We start from the raw sequence: 20,118 nt of genomic DNA on the forward strand, positions 1-20,118 counted from the left end.
TTCACCAAAATAAGATTTAGCTTTAAACAAAATATGCTAATAGTACCATAATATTATTATTTTTTAGGAAGTAAATAATACAATTGTGAACTAAATATTACAAAATATTTAACAACAAAGAAATATTATATTTTCCATATTTTTTTTATATCTTGATATTATTTTAGAATGAAATTAATTGATTTTTTCATATTTTCATATTTTGGTATCATTTTAAAATGAAATTAATTGATTTTTGGTGCAATTTTTTATTTATATTATAGTATTATTTACTTCCTAACAAATAATAATATAATGGTAACTGTATAAAATAGTTACTTATAATTAGAGCATGAGTTTGAACTTTGACTTTATTATATAAGATTATAAAGAATGGACCAAAACTTAGAATTAAAATAATAATGGGACTGGGAGGGAGGTATATGTAAAATTAACAAGAATTAATATCATTTTCTTCGCCGCCTGAGTTCGTTCATGCTTCTCCTCTTCTTCTTCTCAAACCTCCCATCATAAAATTTCCCGGTGTTTACTGTGTCGCAATCGCCGTCGACGACCAACGGTGAATTGATCTATAGAGGAATAGGCCTTTGTGAATTTCTCAATAATTCTTTCAGATGCCTTGTGTCGTGGTCAAGCAAATTGAAGGTTAATCAGATCTTTGTGAAAAGACCGTAGCTTTAAGGGAGCTTGGTAGTTCTCTGGTCGTCGCCCCAAGATTAGAGATTTCGAATATTCTCTGACGGATGATTCTTCAGCGAGACGTGTTTTCTTCATCAGATTAAGCCTATAAATTCAACTCCCTCTGATGACTGATTGGGTTTCTATTGGTTTAGGATATGTTGCTCGTTCAGAGCTTTTTGGGTTTTCTTTGACTTTATGATTGTTGAACTCTCATCAATCATCTGGGATTTCTTAAGAAGAAAACCTTGATTTTCTTGTATCTCGGATACCTATGGAAGAGCCTTCTCAGGTTAGTGGATCCTTCTCCTCTCTTTGACTTTATCTTCACTTGCGGAGGCTTTAAAGATTTCATTAGGAGATTTAGCTGGTATGGATACAGTGTGGGTTTTGGAAAAGCTTATGAATGTCAATATATGGTCTTGTCAACTAGTTTGCAGACTATATGATTGACAAAGAATGAAACTTTTTATCAAATTTGGCATTATACTTGACCTTTCTCTTTTCATAATACTTGCTTAATGATTGGGACAGAAGGGGAATGTTCTAACTTCTCAATCATCGGGTATCTGATAGAGAAATGTTTAGATAACATAATACTGTCTAGGAAATCATGAAGCTGGATTGTGTTAGTGTTAGTAGAACTGTTCTCTTGGAGAATAGGTTTGAAAGAGAGAACTGTGAAATAGTGATAGGCTGTAACAAATAGTATAACTGTTTGTTTTTTTTTTTCTAGGGGAGTTTTGTTACAACCATAAATGAGGATTACGAAGCAGTTTGTTGGGGATGTGGGCTAAACCTTGTTCTTCCATCATATGCACCTGTTTTCAAGTGTGGATGGTGTGGTGCAATCACGAATCAGAATCCAGTCCGACCTGAAACCAAAAGCTTTGGGTTGAGACGTTTCCGTGACCGGTGTTTTGTCGTTATTCTGGCAGTTTTTATGCTCTTTGTGATATGTAAGTCTCTCTAAATAAGAAATTAACATTATGTTGAGAAATTATACTTTTCGGTTTCTCTGTTGAATACTCTTTTGGAATAATACTTCAGGTGGTGGGATTTGGGCTGCATATCCTGTCTTGTTTTCGATCAGCTTGGCTTGCGGAATTTTTCATTGTGTTACAACAGCGTGTCTGGCGATATCAACGCTCTCAACATTTATTCTTGTTGCTTTTAAATGCGCCGGGATACCACCAACTATTCTTTATGGAACCCACCCTGGAGTAGGGAACGGCGCACTTAACAACTATACCTTTTGTAACTACTGCTCCAAACCCAAGTCACCTAGAACCCATCACTGCCGCACGTGTCGCATGTGTGTCTTGGACATGGATCACCATTGCCCCTTTGTAAGTCTCATGGCTTTTTCAGGTTTCTCTTTGGTTATTACATATATCATTTTCACATAAAGGGCTGAATATAGAGTGGCTTTTTGAGTGTACGTTATGTGGTGGATGATTACTTTTCAAATTTAGCGTTTACATAAACCACATAGACTTGTATCAAGTTTATCATTCCATTTCATACGACCCTCTAATTTTCCCCAGTCATGTAGACTTTTTTTTTCAATACCTTAAACTCTCCTTATTTACTGGCTAAGGACTCTCCTTGTGTTGTATTTGCAGATTGGGAACTGTGTTGGTGCGGGCAATCACAAACAATTCATAGCATTTCTTATCTCAGCCGTCATTAGCACAATCTATGCTGCTGTTATGTGTGTGTATTCTGTGATTCACATCTTGCCACCTTTGGAAAATGGAGCTGCCTATGCATCTGAGGTGGCCCATGTGGCGCATGGTAATAGTTTATCGATTCTGAGAGCAGTGAAGAATATATCTTTTGCTTACTTAGCCAATGCTGTCTTCATCTCTGTTCGAGGCCTTGTCCTAGTCTATCTCTTTGTGGCAAGTGTTTCTGTGGCGATTGGGCTAAGTGTTTTGTTGTGGCAACAGCTTAGCTATATTTATGAAGGCAAGACTTACTTAAGCCATTTAAGTTCTCAAGGAACAGAAGAAGATGGTGAAAAGAGCTGCCGGAATCTTTTGTTGTTTTTCGGATGTCCAGATTCAATTGAATGGCAATTGCCAACCATAAGGAAATTGAGGAAGAGACATAAGACATGAAAAGAAGCCTAAGGTTAAGATGTTAAGCCTAAGGAAGAGACATAAGACATGCAAAAAATGCTAGGCTGCCCGAGAAATATTACACTTCGTCTTGGCCTGAAGCCTAAGGTTAAGATGTTAAAGTTGCCAGTCGATGGGAGGAATCCCAATTTGCTCAAATATCTGGTTTGCGCGAGAGAAATGTCTGTCAGAAGGTAGAACATTAATGTTAAATTCAGCAGTTGGGACAACATAAGTACAACATGCAGATAATTGCAGGTCATGACATATCTTGCAAAAAGGTGTACTGGACTTGAGCAAACCTGCAGTCGAAGAAGCCTCTATGTGCCGACAAACCAGATGGATGAGCTGCTGTGAGTATATGATGTTTAGTCGCATCTATCAACCTGTATTCATACAAGATAAACACAATGAAGATGCATAGGCTGCGAAATCTACAAGTCTAGTGTGTTGGAAGTCAAAATGAGCTAATCTTCTCATAAGCTGTATCACATTCATAAAACGAAACCTACTTGGATTTCTCTTGAGCGTATCTTCCCCAGAGGAGAAAAACAACACCTTCCTTCTGCTGTGAGATGCTTTGAATAACAGCATCAGTGAATTGTTCCCATCCTTTCTTCGCATGCGAATTAGGCTGTTTACTCCTTACTGAAGAAGAAGGTAATGTAACCGACATACTTGTGAGAAGAATTGCAGTATTTTTGACAGTTTTAAACTCAAAAGGTCGTCAAGCCATAGGAGACATTACCTGTAAGAACAGCATTCAGCAGCAACACACCCTAAAAAATAAAGAAATCCAAAACTGAATTGTTTGATCTTCTCCAAGTAAACTGAGAACTGATGACACAAATAAGTAGAGAGAGGTCATAAAGAAACTCCATTTACCTGCACAGCCCATTTCTGTAGATTACCATGACGTGGGATTGAACAGCCAACATCTTTCTGAAGCTCCTTAAATATGTTCAAAAGACTAGAAGGAAGCTTTTCTCCTTCAGGCACAGAGAAGGACAAACCCATAGCTTGACCAGGTCCATGGTAAGGATCCTAATCAAACATAGTCAAAAACTTAGTTAACTCATAAACAGAACCCTCAAAGAAACCAAAGTTTTGAGTCCAAATGCTTTACCTGTCCAATAATAACAACCTTGACTCGATCAAAAGGAGTTGTATTAAGGGCATTGAAAACCAAATGCTGCGGTGGATATATCAAAGGGCTTTTACCGTCAGCAATAATCTCACTTTCAAGGAACTCAGAAAGTGTTTTGGCGTAAGGTTTATGCAGTTCACCAGGAAGAGCTTTAAGCCATGATTCCTCCACTAAAAGCTCACTCAACGGCACATAGCATCTTCCCTCAGCTGCAATTGCCATCCCCAAAATCAATTCAGATTCGTAACCCTTAAAGGAAATGTAATGAACGTTCAATAAATTAAAAGAAGATAGAAAATAATAATAAAAAAATCATACCTTTCGCTTTTGTGACCTTCTCGGAGCAGACGGCGAGGTTACGCTTGGATTTGGCGACGAACTTGTTGAACTCGGCGCGAGCGACTTGTTCAGGTGTTAAACCAGATGAGTCATCAGCGGCTGAACTGGTAACGGTTAAACGAGGCGGCGAGTTTGCTGCAGAACCCAAACCGCGGGATCCACCGGCGACGGCGACGGCCGGGAAAGAGGAGGAAGAAGGGGAAGGTTTGAGGCGTTTGTTGGCAGGTTGAAAGAAATCCATTAGGGTTTTAGGTGTGGACGAAGCCATCTTCGATTAAGAAGTGTATCAGTCACTATGAGTCTATGAGAAGATGAAAAGATCCCAATTTTTAATTTTCTCACCAAATTCCCAATTTCCCAGAAATTTTACAGAGAAGAGAAGAGTTAAATGGCGGGAAAAACGGTGGTACAGGCCGGTTAAGGCAACTCTTCAGGCCGGTTTGAATCGGTTAAAATACCAATTGCACTCCTCGGTGTACTCCAGTTTCTACAGTATCCAATTTAAGAACAAATCCGATTTCAATTTGATAAGTTACATATCAGGAACGAGTTTAGTAGTTCTATAACTTCTGTTGAGAACAACACAAGAGATGAAGGATCATTGAAATTGGTTCTAAGTTTCTATATGGTAAAAAAAGACAAACGCAACTTGGTCTATCAGTTTGGACAATATCATTATGTCAAAAAGAAGAAAAAAAAAAGGATAAATTTGGGACAAAATCTCTAGGTAATATCTACAGAAGTGAAATTAATGGGGACAACAAAGCCTCACCTGATCTTCTCATCTTCCTCTAAAGATTAAGCCGGTAAGAATAAAGTTAACAACATTTTCCAATGCAGCTCTCAAACTGTATGATGATGAAAAGAATGGTATTAAGACAACATATGAGTCCTAATCAATTTAGGTCTTCTTGATTTTGCTGATATATGCCTGGAGTTGAAAACAAGACACAAAAAACAATGGTTAGGAACATTATGTTTGCAGTTGATTAAGTTTTAAAGAGCGTAAGGTAAGGGTTGTAAATGAAGAATGAACCTGCACGAGCTTGGTAAGTTTTGGTTTTGAAGCAGATAGATATTGGTCAATCTTCTCCTGTGTTTGAGGAACGTTTCCATTTTGCATTGTAACAGTAACTTTCTCAACTACCTTCTTCACTATGTTTTTGTAAACATCTTTATTCATCTTACCTTCTTTCCAAGCTGGTTTTAGAAGCTCCTTTACAACCTCAACAAGCGCAAACTTAAACGCCCGCATTTCTTTTGGGTCTTTCCCTTTATTGTTTTCTTCATCACTTCCTTCACCATCAACATCTTCATCTACAATATTCTCAGCATCATTGGTGTCTTCTCCAGTTTTCTTACCCTCTTCTTCTTTGCTAGCTTCATCAGTCTTTTTGTTCTCTTTTTCCTCATAACCCTTCGGATTTAGAGTAAGATCCTGTATCCCATTGACCTGCAATGCAGTTGCCGCTGTGACTCCTTCGGCGCCAATGCTCATTAGCTGATTTGGATTACTATTCATTACATTACTTTGAGTATGCACAGCGGTGGTAGTAGCCTGGTTTGGTTGAACAGCCATGGAAGATTCTGAACGCGGAGGCATCTGTAATGCCTGATTAAGCTGTGGAATGGGCTGCCTATTTGCAAGAAACTGCGCAATACTTGCTGAGATGTTGGTGATCTTATCGAGTTGTTCCTTACTCACGGTATTTTGGACCAAAACAGGTTTCTCTACAGTTGATTGATGATTATTTTGATAAACTTTTCCACTCTCAAGATTGCTCAAGTTCGAGCCTACTGAGAGATCTGCAGCAGCAGTAGCTAGCACTTGTTGATTTTCTCCAGGAGTTGGTGAGCTTAGGTACGGCAATACATTATGATTCTGACTAAAACCTTGAACTGGAGTGACGTTCACTGGGTGACTATGACTCTGATGTGAAGCAGCTATAGGTTTCTCAACCACAGTTTTGTCACCATGTGGAAACATACCATTACTCTGAACTCTAGATTGAGAACTCTGACCAATAATACCAACACCAACCTCTTCCTTCACAGGGTTCTTTAAAGGTTTAACTCCATAATTCCAATCAGGAGACATCTCCATGTCATCAATCCAGCTACTACCGTTCCCTTTAGATTCAGAAACTCCCTTACTTGCACGAGATACTTCTGTCCCACCTAATCTTTTATTATCCAATCTTTCAACATCATTCCATTTATTATGACCACCACTATGATTGTTACGGTCCTGTCTATAAAAGTTGCTGTCTTGAAGCTGCTTTCTATCAGCACCATCATGAGAAAACCTGCAATACCTTCCATTACGACAGAACCCTGCAGCCAAAAACTTGCAAGGGATATTGTAACTCCTGTGGAATTCTCTTCCGCTATCACCATCCCTTCTTTGAGTTTCTTTCTCTCCTGTATATCCGCTTCTGTGCCTTTTCAATCTTTGGTCGGAGAAGCCATTTCTCGAATAATCCTCGTGAAACTCAGTATAATAGTCAGAAGACCTCGAGCCTTTCATCATCGCCTCTCCTCTGAAATCATCGGTGTGATATTTAGACTCCCTAGGCTTTCTAGTATTATCCTCCCAACCATAACCGTTGCTTTTATCAAACTGATGACCACTGCCTCTCTTATTGAATTCCCTTATTGGCGTAGGAGAAGCTAGAGTTCTGGTCTTGTGTTGTCTGTCATAAGATCCTGCATCTCGTCTAGCTCTATAGATTGGGCTTCTGCTACGGCTTCTACTCCTGCTATTACTTCTACTTCCACTCCTATAAAGAAAGAAAAAAAAGAGACATAATGTGAGAACTGAAGATAATATAAATTGTTGCTTAGTATCATCTTATAACAAATCAAACACTAACCTAGGGAAAAATTGTTGCCTAGTGTCATCTTGTTCAGAATAATAGCTGTTATCGTTATTCTGTGAAACTATGCTTCTAGTCCTAGCTTGGCCGGGATGCTGGTTGTTCACAGCAGCAGACCTCCTACAACCATTACTCTCTGCATTGAACCGGACAGGCTCGGACTCTTTGTCGCGGTAATAAGAAGCAGAGTTTGCATTTAGGCTAGAATGATCATGGTGCGTCTCTTCCTTAGAGCCTCGCTTTGAAACACGTGTTCTTTCCAAACCACTCATCTTCTCCAACCCCTAAAGGCTCACAAACCAGTGTAAGCACCAAACAAAATCTGCAGAGAAGAAAAAATTAGCAAAAGAAGTAAAGGATTTAAACCTCTTCTTAAGTGGATTTGATGTTAATCTATCAAGTTTCTTGAAAGCACCATTCAACTTCTTTGTCACACATTACATCATAGTCTACGAGTATATATATATATATATATATAGCTCATACTCACAGTGCAACAATGTGACCATTCATATCAAAACGAATCCACAAAAAAAAATTGAAATTGGTACCAATTCTCCAATGGAAATTAAACTCTTAAATTCTCACAGAACCTTAACTGAGCAAAACAAACTAATGGGAACCCAAAAAAAAAAACCTAAAATCAAAAATTAGACAAGAAGAGAGAAACAGAACTCACTTGAATTCGAAAAGGGCTATTCATCAGCAACCAAAAGAGACAAACAAAAACCCTAACACCAAGCTTCTTCACCACCAATTGACAAATAACCGTCTAGTAAAGTAGTAAGTGCAGCTTCTTCTTCTTCTTCTTCTTATTCGCTCCTAGGAGAAGAACGACAACGAGTTTTTTTTTAAATCTGTTCGAATGTACGAAACAAAGAAGAAGAAGAACGACAACGAGTCTTTGTTAACTCTCTGGTGGTTCTTCGAATTTACCAAAACTCTCTCAATGTTCTCTGTGTTTTTTTTTGTTTTTTTGTTTTTTTTTTTCTTTTTTGTTTTTGGGGAGAAAATCTACAATTCTTTCGCTAATAGGTCCCACGTTTACAAGGTAAGTACTCATCAATTCAAATCCAACCGTTTATTTATATACTTTTAATCTCATCCGTTGATAATTTCCCCAGTCAGATATTTTCTACTTTTTTTTTTCATTTTTCATCTCATTATATATTCTTTTCCTTTTTTAGTGAAACAGATGATTGGAGAGAGATGTTAAAATTAAAAAGTAAATATTTCCGATTTGTCATTTTTTTACCCTTCTTGCAAACATAATTCTCAGAAATAAGCATAACAAGAAACAAAAGAAGAACTGAAGAAGTATAGGAAAGAGTCATTCTCATGGAGACATTAATAGTTCACATGACATTTTCTTCAGATCAGTCATATTACACTTTTAAAAACCAGACATAATAGAGATAGATATATAATAATGTCTCAAAACTGATAATTGCACTAACCAAAATTAATTATATATGCTTCTTAGTTATGTAAAAGATAATTATAAACCCAAAAATAAAAATATGAAGTTATTGGAGAGGTTGTGGGAGGTCATAGAGAGACCTAAAGTTGCTTCCAGGTTGATCCCAATTGAATGCTCCGTGCTGCTGTTGTGTTTGAAACTGACCAAACTGATGCGAATGACCATTAGCGTTGACGCTGTTGTTGTTGTTGTCGTGCATGTTCATGTTCTGCATCCCGTTAGTCACCGTTCCTTGCGCCCCAAGAAACCCTGAATAGTCTTCCGCATTGAAGTTGTTGCGGCTGTCCTCAAACTCATCGATTCCATCCTCGAGTAAGCTAGAGTAACTTCCCACTCTGGAATTCTGGTCAATCTGTTTTGAGAAACCATTGAAGCTGTTGATGTTGTTGTAGGTTAACATGTTCATGTTCTGAGACCCATTGATCCCAGTTCCTTGTGCCCCAAAAGACCCCGAGTAGTTTCCCACATCCTGATTCGGGTAAATCAGGAGTTCAGGCGGAACCGGAGCCAGAGATTGCCCTTGGTTCAAAGCTGATGCAGAGACTGGGATTTGCGAGACATTCCCGTTCCCATGGTTGTACAGAAACATGGAAACATGCTGGTTTGGTTGTTGTTGAAAGTATTGATTCATCGTACTAGGCATCATCGGTCCTTGACTAGCCATGTTCAAGTACTGTATCTTCCTCTGTCCGTGACCTTCAACAACAGCGCGAACCCTTTGTTGGATTCTGGTTAGGTTACGTTCCAAGGACTGAACAAGTCCCGAGAGTTGCTCCGCAGAGTAATTATCAAACCTAGGGTCCCAAACTGGATACTTGACTTTCGCCACACGTCTCACTGGCTTCTCCTTCTTCTGCTTCTTCTTATCCTTCTTCTTGGAATCATCCTTATTGATCTTGTCGAGAAACTCGTAAAGATCAACCCTTCCTTTGCGTCGTTTCCTCTCACTTAATGCGCCGTATCTTAGAGCGAGGGCTGTGACCTTCTCCCTCTCTTTTGGCCATGTTTTCAGCTCTCCATCTGGTCCGTAGTAGATGACACAAACATCGATACCACACAGAATTGAAAGCTCGTTAGCTTTCTTAAAGACGGTCTCTCGTCTTTTGATTAAGCTGGTAGCTCTCGCAGAAGAGGAAGCAGAGTAAGGTTTCTTGAAAACGGTTTGTTGAATTTGGGGAAACCTCATTGAATTCTTCTTCGTCGATGATGAAGTCGAAAGAGAGCAGGATGAAAAAGAAACCATGGTGGTGTTCTCTCTCTCTCTGTGTATTCTTTGTGAAATTTGGATTGAATGAAGAGGTGTTGATCATTGTTAGCGAATATATAAAAATCTTAGTTCAAGAATTTCTATTTCTGATGTTCCTCTTTCTCTCTCAGTAATTATTGTCGAATCAATAATGATAGCTGTAAAGATTTTATTCACTTTTTTGATATACTTTTTCCACATTGAATTAAATTTTATGGTAAACGAGAATGTAAAATTTACTAATTAGGAAAATTTTGTTTTCTGGTTAAATACTAAGGAAATCACTAATAAAGATTCTTTTCAAGTACGTACATACATACGTAGACAAATACATAATATGCCGCATACATGTAAGCATACGACACAATGATCCGACTAATTAAGCTTTGAAATTATAGAAAGTAGATGCACTTAGTACTTAATTACATCGATTAATTTGTGTTATTCAGCTATAAGTCTATAGTCTATCATTTTGTAAAAGTTATTTGAATTTAAGTATTTCCTAACATTTTTGACCAACAAAAAAAGAGTATTTCCTAACATTATCGAATCTATGTATGTATTAAAAATGGCATCTAAATAGACGAATTTTGTTCCGTTTTTTGTAAAACTGCAAACAAAAATAATGTTTTATTCCAATTTAACAAACTATATAGGGGAACAAAAATACAATTGATATTTACCTAAACTCGTAGCAACATTTCAAAAACAAAACAAAAAAACTCATGAAATCCATCAATATGTGTGTATAATATATAATTGCGTCACAAGTTATGGTGGGGAAGTGACGATGATCTCCGGGCGGAGGTGATGGCTGGTGGGGTGGGAACAAAAGACTCGTAGTCGGTCCAATTTGATTCACCCCAATGCCGCAACATACTTTTCCAATTACACAATTGATCGATGCAAATCTTGAATCTTGGATCCTTTACTCTTAGCTTCCAGTGACCGTCGGTATAATTGGCAGCCTCGGCTTGCCGACGATCATATTCCAGCTGTGCCTTTTGCTTGGATCTCAAATGACAGAATTGGTGAAGTTCCTACAAAATCTCATTTATTTTAATTATTAAACCATCACAATTTTCAGTATAACTAATATATATATTTTAAAAAATCATTAAGAAATCAGCCTAAAATGATTTTTTAATAATGTATATTTTTTTAGAATAATATAAAATACAATAAAAATTGAGCTAAATTACAAGCAATATGTGCAAACCAAAACTTGGTGCCTACGCACCTAACTTCCCAAATTATAACCCGTCAAGATTTTCGTATATTTGGAGATAAATGGCTCATCTTTTTTTTTTTCTCAATGGCTAATCTTTACTTGGACAGTAAGTACTTTTTAATTTACTTGGACAGTAAGTACTTTTTAATTTACTTGGACAGTAAGTACTTTTTAATTTATTTATTTAGTTAAAAAATGTTTTGAATTGTTTGAGAAAAAAAAGGTGAAGCCGTCTTTTAACGTTATGACTCTTTTGAGTTCAATGAGGGTTTTAGGAGGGAGTGAAATACCTGTGGCATGGCGTCGTGGACCATCCACCATTTCCGGTGAGCGATATCAGTAGCAAACTCAACGAATATGTCGGAGTTGAAGTTACAGTCGTAGTCACGGTAACATAACCACGGCTTCATTCCTAAGTAATGAAGAACATATAGGATAGGTGGCTCTGCTCCAAAAAGCTCTGTTTTCTTACGCCTCACGTCATCTTCATCACCAACCCAAAAATGCTTCAAGAAATTCATATGTTTCGGAATCCGATGCCACCATGTGAATACCTCGTTTAAGTAACCTTGATCTCCACCATTGTAAGACTCAATCTCGTTTATATGCTCCATAAGAAGCTCAAACGTACAGTTGCAAGGCTCGATCACCATAACTCCTGAATTAAACAGAGTTCCATTGTTTCCTGTAGCTGAGATCTCAGGCATCGAGAACAAGAAATCGATGTTTCTCAAGATTAATAGATCCGCGTCGATGAAGATGATTTTGTCGTAATCAGTTAGCTGCCATAGCCGGAACTTGCTGTAATTCCACTCGTTGTAAGCATCTTTCTCTGCTTTAGGGTTTCGAATTCTTTGTATCGTCCGGATTTGCCAGCCCGCAGCTTCGAGTCCACTGCGGTGATAACCGCTGATGTTGTCATCGACGAGGATAACAAGGTCTCTCGTCGAACCAGACTGTCTTATGCTCTGAGCTGCCGCGATTGCACCACAGACGTAAACGTGAGCGGAGTGAAGAATTGTCGCGTAAGCTTCTCTTTTAGGGTTCCCTAAGCTTGGCCTCTCTGTAAAGTTCAAGGAGGAATACAGAATCTTGTTAACTTAGCGATGATTTCCAATCTAAACTACCAAATTTGGGATTCATATTTGTTTTCACCTTTGATGCCAAGAGGAAGAGAGAGCTCACAAGAACCGACAGGAAGCTGAAGCTTGTCTCTCAAGATATCAAGATTAGGTTTATACAACCAAACATCGCCTCTCCGAGACACGAGATCCTTACAACGAAACAGATTCGGAATGGGGAAGCATCTAGAGACAAACAACACGTGTCCCCTGAAAAACCCTTTGGCGGAAGCCGCCACTGTTGCAGCCGCGAGCTGGAGATGCAATCTTCCGACGTCTCTCGACCAATTACCTTCTTTTCTACAAGGAAGCTTCACAACGATAAGATCCAGTCTTCTTGTAGGTACTCTGATATTCGGGAGATTAGGACAAACAGGGACCTCTGTTTCTTGCTCCTCATCGATCCACTCTGGATAGAGTGCGTCCCAAGTCACGTTCTTGTCTGCGTAGTCTAGATTCAATAAGACAACATTTTCTTCATCCTCATTTTTCTTTCTCTTGGACACTTCTCTCCACCGTTGGATCTCGTTCGAATTGAAATTCAAGACACCGATCGTATGACCTTCTTGGACGCTCTCAAGGGTTTTAGTCACATCGTCCCAGTTTATGCCCAGATCCGAGACGTAACGTGGATCTTGTCTTCTCCATATCCATCTAATTTGAACATTTTAAGATAATATTGTAAGAGATATATAGACGCAAACGTAAAATTTTGCATTTGAAACTATTTGAAGTCAAAAATGTAAATGTTGGCTATGTAAAGAAAAAGAAAGATTTACCGAGAAGAAGAGTGGGAAAGAGAATGATGATAAGCTTCAGGAGAATAGATGATGGTGAAAAGTGTAGCAGAGAGAAGGATAAACAAGAGAAGCTTCACGATCTGAATCTTGCTGCAACAACAACAACTACTGTTTTTGTCTTGTGTCGGAAAATTTATGATATTAAACGGTTTCACCATATCCGATCTGCCACCGCCTTTACTGTTTCTCCGGAACCTCCTCTTGCATATTGCTTCTCTGCTTAGACATATACACAAAACCAAAATTAGATGATTTTGTAATAATAAATTGGAAGGTAGTAATGTACACTTACATGGAAGCGGAGAGACGGCGCCGGGAGTCACCGTCGGTAGCGATGGTGGCAGCAGCAGCAGCGGGAGAATTTGCCATATAAAACTGATGGATTGAGACAGTAGAATTAGACAAGGAAGACGAGGGAGCAAATATAGGTGAGACATAACGTCTCTTTTAATCTTCTTATATCTATCACATTTCTTTTGTTTCTAATTTTATTTATTTATTTATGGAAATAAGAAAAAATGTATTTTGCACACCCACCTTTTTTTAATAGTGTTATTTTTGATTTTCTCTTTCTAATTTATCGTGATTCTTTTACTTTTACATGATTTTTTTGTGGATAATATTGTAACACTTAAGTTTAAACTCAGTTTGTGACTTTGATGGACATATGTCCACCAAACTTTGATCATTTCTTTGTAAAGACAACCATAATTTATTTTCGAATATGATGAAGTTTTATAAAAACGAAGATATATTTTTATAATAACTCACTTAATTAAGAACAAAACAAAAATGCTGAAAAGTTAAGTCAATTAATTCAAATATGTTTATGTTTTAGTGTTTTTGCATCTGGAGAGAAACAATGATGTACGCATGCATCCATGAATACCTATGATTCGTTAACAATTATTATAATTAAAATCAATAGTATTAAAATAACTTTTTCTTGTTTTGGGTAATTTGGAACATGACCAAATGTCCAAATATATTAATGACATATTTTAATAACAAAGCAACCGTTACTATTTTAACAATTGAAAGTTGATAATACTAACAAGAGAATATATAACGTGTAAAACCTTTGTGACAAAGTAAGGTGAAGATAAGGTAACATAACACAGGTAAGCATAGTACATTGATTCATATGCTTCGCTTGCAACTTGCAAGGTTTAGAGGTCCTTTCAAGAACTGCTTCCACCAAACATTATAGTGTTTTGAATTTGTATTTATCTATTGATTATTCTAAACACACTAGTCTTGATTTTGTGGTTTAACTAACTCAGATTAGTATAGAGATAACAACCACTTAATCAGTGTCAAATATTGTATCCTATGATCATATGATCCAGATCAGAGATTAAATCACTAATTTTAATCCTAGAAAATATTAAATGTTCACATTTGTTTGTTCTACTTTTATTTCTTTAGACAACAACATTTTATTCTTTTGTAATTCAGAATCAAATAAAGTCAAAGAAAATTGTATACGTGAGGAAAGATTATTATGGTTTAATTTAGATGAAACAAAGTTTAATTATGGTTTAGACGAAGGGAAAATAAAGGAATTGATCAAACACAAAAAAGGGTATGAGATTAGATGAATTAATTAATTAACTTCTAAGCTTCATTAAGACATGGAAAAACAAAGACAGGTAAGGACATGTGTCAATCAGAGGACTGAGTAGTAGCTAAATTGCACATAGGAGAAGGTGGGGACTAGAAGGATCAGATTTGCTTTTGATAAGAGCCTTGCACCCATCGCTACGTATGATTCAAGATATACTATTGAATAACACAATTATTATTGGAAATATCTAGTATATGGATCTTCTGAACATAAAAATCCCAATACTAAACATGAGTTTCTTCAAAAATAATCGTGAATCCTAATTTAAATAAGAAAGATCTTAAAATATTTAAACACTCTCTTCTCTTTCCTACCAGGTCATTTGATCCTTGTCTCTGTTCGCTGTTTCCTTCGCCGTTCCAATTTCTTGTGGGATTAAGAATTTCTCTTTCGGATTCTATCTGGGCAGAGCAATCACTGGAAATTTTCCCTTTTTCAGTCTCGTTCTTGACAATTTTTCCTTTGTGTTTCAAATTTCGAATTCCTCTACTGATTATATGGCTTCAGTTAAGGATTCTCCGCTGGATACATGCCTTAAGGCGATGACGATTGAGGATGAAGACGAAGCTCCTCTGGTCATCTCATATCAACCTAATTTCAGTTCTTTAGCTAGAAATCAGCAAAGTCTTCTAGGTAGGTTTCTGAATCCAGAGTATCAAAAGATGTCCAAATGGATCTTAGAGATGCCTAGAATTTGGCGTTTATATGATAGAGTTAAAGGGGTAGCGCTATCCAGAGATCGTTTTCAATTCATTTTCAAGTACGACGAGGATTTGGAAGAGGTTCTTAAGACATGAGTCTGGACACAAGATGATTGGGGCGTAGTGATGGAAAATGGGTTGAAAATCCCCCCTCAGATTTCTTGATGTTTCTACCAGTTTGGATTAGGATCCGTAACATCCCGGTGAATCACTACACCAAAGATACAGTCTCTACGATTGCAAAGTCGGTAGGTCGTATAATCGAATTCCCTTTTGATGAAACGGAAGCTCAAAGTAATGACTATATCAGGGTTCGGGTTCTCCTCGATATATCTAAGAGGCTCAAAAATTCAAAAGAGCTGCAGCTACTAAATGGCTCAGTTATTGTAATCGGGATTGATTATGAGAGAATCAGGAAAAGGTGCTTCCACTGTCAAAGAATGACGCATGAGAGATCCCACTGTCCTTTTCTTATCCAACAGTCTCTAGTGGTTGACACTTCTGCTTATCATCCTATTGCTTCTAAAACCAGATGGGATATGGAGGTCTTGGACACACATGTTTCTCTCTCTGCTGCTCAGACATCGAAGACTTTAACTCACACAGATCATTCTCAAGCATCGTGGGGTAACAATTCTGCAACTCTCCCTTTAGAAGTGGTTCCAGGTACTTCCTTTCTTGGTTCCCTATCTGCCTTTCATTCTGATAGTCTAGAGGCTAGTCCTTCAAAGGCACTTCCTAAACCATTAAGTGCTTGTAAAAGGCCGCGATCATGTTTTAAGACTTCTAAGGATAGGAAAGGGAAAAACAAGAAAATTATTCAAGAATCCTTAGTGGTTGTTTCAGAAGCTGTTCCAAGTGCATCAAATCCTTTAAAAGAACAGGAAGTCGCACAGTGTCCTCAATTTGGTTTACCTACGGTGGTTCCTGGTGAACTGCCGTTGAATCAGTAAGGCGTCTTAAGTTGGAATTGCCAAGGCCTAAGGAACCCTTGGACAATTACTCATCTCAGGGAAATGCGAAAAGAACATTCTCCTGATATTCTCTTCCTCATGGAAACGAAGAATTTAGATACGTATGTACAAAAAGTTCAAGGGTGGTTAGGATTTCATCATCTCAAAACAGTGGAGCCACTGGGCCTCAGTGGTGGTCTAGCAATCTTTTGGAAAGATACTTTAGTGGTTGATTTTCTTTTTATAGATAAGCATCTTATAGATATGAAAGTTTCCTCTGGTTCACAGTCTTGGTTTCTCTCTTGTGTATATGGAAACCCTGCTACTCATCTGAGATTGTTTGTGTGGGATAAAATCACGAGTATTGGTATGATAAGAACAGAAGCTTGGTGCATGGTGGGGGACTTCAATGCAATTTTATCGAATGATGAAAAGAAAGGAGGCCCAGAGCGAGAGCTAAGTTCCTTCCATCCCTTTAGATCCCTATTGAAAAATTGTGACATGTCAGAAATTGGCAGTTCAGGAAATGGCTTTACTTGGGGGAGGTGTTAGGAATAAACAGTGGATTCAATGCAAATTAGATAGAGGCTTTGGTAACCCTGCTTGGTTTTCTCTGTTCCCTAATGTACATCAATGGTTCTTGGAAAAGCTTGGTTCTGACCATAAACTTGTCTTGATCAATTTTAGCAGTGACAATCATTTACATTCTAGACAGTTTCGTTTTGATAAGAGATGGGTGGAAGACCCTTCCTTTTTGGCAGTTATTCAGAAAGCATGGCATAGTGGTATTACTACTGGTGATACTTCTCTTCTCAACAGGATTCAAAAATGCAAATCCGACATTAGTGTATGGAAATATAAGGTCTGGTCTAGTTCGCTGATTAGAATTAAAAGGCTAAGAAAGGAACTGTCTGCTCAGCTTGATTCTCGATCTCCTTGCTTTAACCGGATCAATGCTATTAAGAGAGAACTAGCAATTGCCTGTAGAGAAGAAGAAGTGTACTGGAGGCAGAAAAGTCATGATAAATGGCTCCTTGATAGTGATAGAAATACCAAGTTTTTCCAAGCCTCTGTCAAATCTGCTAGAGTGAAAAACGCCTTACCTTTTCTTCTCGATGAAACAGGGGATGATCATTGCTCAGATAGTAAGAAAGGTGAGATTGCGGTTAAGTACTTTACAGATCTCTTCTGGTCCTCTCTACCAATCCAGAATCCGAGTCTCCTCAGAAATTTTCAGCCGCGAGTCACACCTATCATGAATCAAGATTTGTCTAGACAAATTACAATTGCTGAGATTAAGCATGCCGTTTTTTCCATTAAGAGTGACAGTGCTCCAGGCCCAGATGGTCTTACTGGTTTTTTCTACCAAAAATTTTGGAAGGTAATAGAAGTTCAAGTGATTGCTGAGGTGCTTCTGTTTTTTGCAACCGGTTGTATGCCCAAGAAATGGAACCACACTCACTTATGTTTGATCCCCAAAGTTAAAAATCCAACCAGCATGTCCGACCTTCGACCGATTAGTCTTTGTTCGGTGATTTACAAGGTAGTCTCCAAAATTTTGGTTAACAGGTTGAAGCGACATTTACCTTATATTGTTTCTCCAACTCAGGCTGCTTTTGTCTCAGAGAGATTTATCTCTGAGAATGTTCTGATAGCCCATGAAGTTGTTCATAGCCTGCATACACATCCAGTGTTCTCTCAGTCTGCTATGTTGATTAAAACAGATATGTCGAAAGCGTATGATAGAATGGAATGGCAATTTCTGCACGACATGCTTCAAGCTTTAGGGTTTCAAGACCTTTGGATTTCGTGGGTAATGGGTTGTGTAACCTCGATGAGTTACTATGTGGTCTTGAATGGACAGTCTTTTTGAGCTATTACACCAGAAAGGGGCATTCGTCAGGAAGATCCTCTCTCTCCTTTTCTTTTTGTGTTATGCACGGAAGCCTTGATTCATCTCTTTAACCAAGCAGAATGCGAAGGTAAAATCTCTGGAATACAATTCCATCCCTCTGGTCCAACAATTACTCATTTATTATTTGCTGATGATAGCCTGTTCATCTGTAAAATGGATAAAGAGCAATGTGCTGCGATGATGAGTTGTTTAGAGATTTATGAAGCTTTATCTGGTCAAGTGATTAACAAACAGAAATCGGCTATCACCTTTGGATCAAAAACGGAAAAAAGCTTATGGAATTGGTTCAAGCTGAAAACAGGAATTGATTTGGAAGGAGATACAAGGAAATACCTAGGTCTCCCCGAGTGTCTAAGTGGTTCAAAGCAACATATTTTAGGCTTCATCAAAGATAGATTACAGTCACGACTAACAGGTTGGTATGCAAAAAATCTTTCGCAGGGTGGCAAAGATATTTTACTCAAGTCTATAGCTATGGCATTACCTGTCTATGTGATGTCCTGTTTCAAGCTACCAAAAGGAACCATTACTAAGCTGATCTCCGCAATGATGGAGTACTGGTGGAATAACTCTCAGTCTCAAAACAAGATTCATTGGATAAGCTATGATAAGTTAACTCTTCCCAAGGCTTTTGGAGGTCTAGGGTTCAAAGATTTAGAAATCTTTAATCAATCTCTCCTAGCTAAACAAGCTTGGCGTCTCCTACATGATCAAGATTGTCTTTTCTTTCGGTTTTTCAAAAGCAGATATTTTGTTGCGTCTCCTTACTTAGAAGCCCCGATGGGTCAGAGACCATCTTATGCTTGGAGAAGTCTGCAGTTTGGAAAAGCTTTGCTTCGTAAAGGCCTCAAACGTATCATTGGAGATGGAGCTAATACTCTTGTTTGGATAGATAATTGGTTATATGCAGATGGACCAGGGAGACCTATTGGTCTCCATTCCCTCATGAATATAAACCTCAAAGTGGCTGATCTCTTTAACCGTTTCACTGGAGAGTGGGATGTCACTCTTTTACGGGCTTTGTTTCACCAGTCTGAGATAAGTCACATTACAGTTATGAAGCCTAGGATGGGTTTTCCGGATGCATATTGTTGGGGGGAAACAAAAAATGGTATTTACTCAGTTAAATATGGCTATGACTTGATGTATCGACAGATACACAAAATTAGATTACACGAAGAACAAGCCTTGCCATGGAGAAATCCAGTCTTTCAAGATGTGTGGAATGTCAAAAACAGTGCCTAAAATTAAATTCTTTCTATGGAAAGTTCTTCGAGGTGCTTTGTCTGTCTATGACAGATTAAGATCACAAGGACTCAGAGTTTTTGATGGTTGTATGTTTTGCAATGAGGACTGTGAATCAATTAACCACATTTTGTTTCTCTGTCCTTTTGCAAGACAGGTATGGGCATTATCTAATGTGCCATCTCCTTTGCTGGGTTTTGGAGATGCAATTTTTGACAATTTGCATTATCTTCTCAGCTTAAAGCAATGTGTTTCACCTCCTGATGAGATAAAGTCGACCTTTGCTTGGATCATGTGGTATTTATAGAAAAACAGGAACTCCTTCCTCTTTAATGGCTATCATCACGAATCTGATCTTTTACTTCATAAAGCTGCGGAAGCAGCAAACGATTGGAATTTAGCACAGTTGCTACACCTGAATGCCATCCCGACCTCACCTCTGCAGGCATCAACTTGGCAACCTCCTCTCCATAATGAGTTAAAATGCAATGTAGGCTTCTCTTGGCACAAAAGATTGGCACTCTCTGGTGCTTCTTGGGTTGTACGTGACTCCTTTGGGAATGTTCTCTTACACAGTCGAAGATCTTTTGCTCAAGTAAGCTCTGTTTTTAACGCTAAGATTAAAAGTTGGGAATG

The 20,118-nt window shown here is 38.1% G+C and overlaps 5 protein-coding genes and 1 pseudogene across 5 annotated transcripts; 2 read left to right on the plus strand and 4 right to left on the minus strand.

The window, feature by feature from the left end:
- Positions 1 to 339: 339 nt before the first annotated feature.
- Positions 340 to 3,608, plus strand: LOC104765721 (protein S-acyltransferase 11). The gene is made up of 4 exons (XM_010489483.3): positions 340 to 970; positions 1,415 to 1,637; positions 1,729 to 2,027; positions 2,304 to 3,608. Exons 1-4 carry the CDS (start codon positions 953 to 955, stop codon positions 2,799 to 2,801), a joined length of 1,038 nt encoding a protein of 345 aa, XP_010487785.2. The 5' UTR covers positions 340 to 952; the 3' UTR covers positions 2,802 to 3,608.
- Positions 2,696 to 5,195, minus strand: LOC104765724 (uracil-DNA glycosylase, mitochondrial). The gene is made up of 8 exons (XM_010489485.3): positions 5,060 to 5,195; positions 4,267 to 4,774; positions 3,928 to 4,157; positions 3,687 to 3,845; positions 3,550 to 3,580; positions 3,314 to 3,449; positions 3,104 to 3,187; positions 2,696 to 2,985 (listed from the first exon to the last, which is right to left on the minus strand). Exons 2-8 carry the CDS (start codon positions 4,553 to 4,555, stop codon positions 2,919 to 2,921), a joined length of 996 nt encoding a protein of 331 aa, XP_010487787.1. The 5' UTR covers positions 4,556 to 4,774; positions 5,060 to 5,195; the 3' UTR covers positions 2,696 to 2,918.
- Positions 4,879 to 8,188, minus strand: LOC104765722 (zinc finger CCCH domain-containing protein 38-like). Its single transcript, XM_010489484.3, has 4 exons — positions 7,843 to 8,188; positions 7,161 to 7,485; positions 5,324 to 7,067; positions 4,879 to 5,218 (listed from the first exon to the last, which is right to left on the minus strand). The coding sequence occupies exons 2-4, from the start codon at positions 7,433 to 7,435 to the stop codon at positions 5,189 to 5,191; spliced, it is 2,049 nt and encodes a 682-aa protein (XP_010487786.1). The 5' UTR covers positions 7,436 to 7,485; positions 7,843 to 8,188; the 3' UTR covers positions 4,879 to 5,188.
- A 456-nt stretch (positions 8,189 to 8,644) lies between these two features.
- LOC104765725 (agamous-like MADS-box protein AGL103 pseudogene) lies at positions 8,645 to 9,892 on the minus strand (annotated as a pseudogene).
- Positions 9,893 to 10,544: 652 nt separating this feature from the next.
- On the minus strand, positions 10,545 to 13,634 carry LOC104765726 (UDP-glucuronate:xylan alpha-glucuronosyltransferase 1). Its single transcript, XM_010489487.2, has 5 exons — positions 13,334 to 13,634; positions 13,021 to 13,257; positions 12,276 to 12,895; positions 11,411 to 12,183; positions 10,545 to 10,929 (listed from the first exon to the last, which is right to left on the minus strand). The coding sequence occupies exons 1-5, from the start codon at positions 13,408 to 13,410 to the stop codon at positions 10,654 to 10,656; spliced, it is 1,983 nt and encodes a 660-aa protein (XP_010487789.1). The 5' UTR covers positions 13,411 to 13,634; the 3' UTR covers positions 10,545 to 10,653.
- Positions 13,635 to 16,385: 2,751 nt separating this feature from the next.
- On the plus strand, positions 16,386 to 18,195 carry LOC147920335 (uncharacterized). The gene is made up of 2 exons (XM_087501019.1): positions 16,386 to 16,718; positions 16,831 to 18,195. Exons 1-2 carry the CDS (start codon positions 16,386 to 16,388, stop codon positions 18,193 to 18,195), a joined length of 1,698 nt encoding a protein of 565 aa, XP_087357145.1.
- The last annotated feature ends 1,923 nt before the right edge of the window (positions 18,196 to 20,118 follow it).

Source organism: Camelina sativa, chromosome 19 (genome assembly GCF_030686135.1).
Source record: "Camelina sativa cultivar CO46 ecotype springtype chromosome 19, ASM3068613v1".
NCBI classification, from domain to species: Eukaryota; Viridiplantae; Streptophyta; class Magnoliopsida; order Brassicales; family Brassicaceae; genus Camelina; species Camelina sativa.

Excerpts from the sequence above, each read along its gene's own strand:
- LOC104765724 (XM_010489485.3), bottom strand. The coding sequence starts at position 4,555 with ATGGCTTCGTCCACACCTAAAACCCTAATGGATTTCTTTCAACCTGCC. Across the intron at positions 4,158-4,266 it reads GAAGGTCACAAAAGCGAAAG|CTGAGGGAAGATGCTATGTG; the intron begins GTATGATTTTTT and ends TGGCAATTGCAG. Across the intron at positions 3,846-3,927 it reads AGGTTGTTATTATTGGACAG|GATCCTTACCATGGACCTGG; the intron begins GTAAAGCATTTG and ends ATGTTTGATTAG.
- LOC104765721 (XM_010489483.3), top strand. Across the intron at positions 1,638-1,728 it reads TTTTATGCTCTTTGTGATAT|GTGGTGGGATTTGGGCTGCA; the intron begins GTAAGTCTCTCT and ends ATAATACTTCAG. Across the intron at positions 2,028-2,303 it reads TGGATCACCATTGCCCCTTT|ATTGGGAACTGTGTTGGTGC; the intron begins GTAAGTCTCATG and ends TTGTATTTGCAG.
- LOC147920335 (XM_087501019.1), top strand. The coding sequence starts at position 16,386 with ATGCGAAAAGAACATTCTCCTGATATTCTCTTCCTCATGGAAACGAAG. Across the intron at positions 16,719-16,830 it reads GAACAGAAGCTTGGTGCATG|AAATTGGCAGTTCAGGAAAT; the intron begins GTGGGGGACTTC and ends GTGACATGTCAG.
- LOC104765726 (XM_010489487.2), bottom strand. The coding sequence starts at position 13,410 with ATGGCAAATTCTCCCGCTGCTGCTGCTGCCACCATCGCTACCGACGGT. Across the intron at positions 13,258-13,333 it reads CGCCGTCTCTCCGCTTCCAT|AGAAGCAATATGCAAGAGGA; the intron begins GTAAGTGTACAT and ends ATGTCTAAGCAG. Across the intron at positions 10,930-11,410 it reads TCCACGACGCCATGCCACAG|GAACTTCACCAATTCTGTCA; the intron begins GTATTTCACTCC and ends GAGATTTTGTAG.
- LOC104765722 (XM_010489484.3), bottom strand. The coding sequence starts at position 7,435 with ATGAGTGGTTTGGAAAGAACACGTGTTTCAAAGCGAGGCTCTAAGGAA. Across the intron at positions 7,068-7,160 it reads AGGCAACAATTTTTCCCTAG|GAGTGGAAGTAGAAGTAATA; the intron begins GTTAGTGTTTGA and ends CTTTCTTTATAG. Across the intron at positions 5,219-5,323 it reads AACTTACCAAGCTCGTGCAG|GCATATATCAGCAAAATCAA; the intron begins GTTCATTCTTCA and ends TTTCAACTCCAG.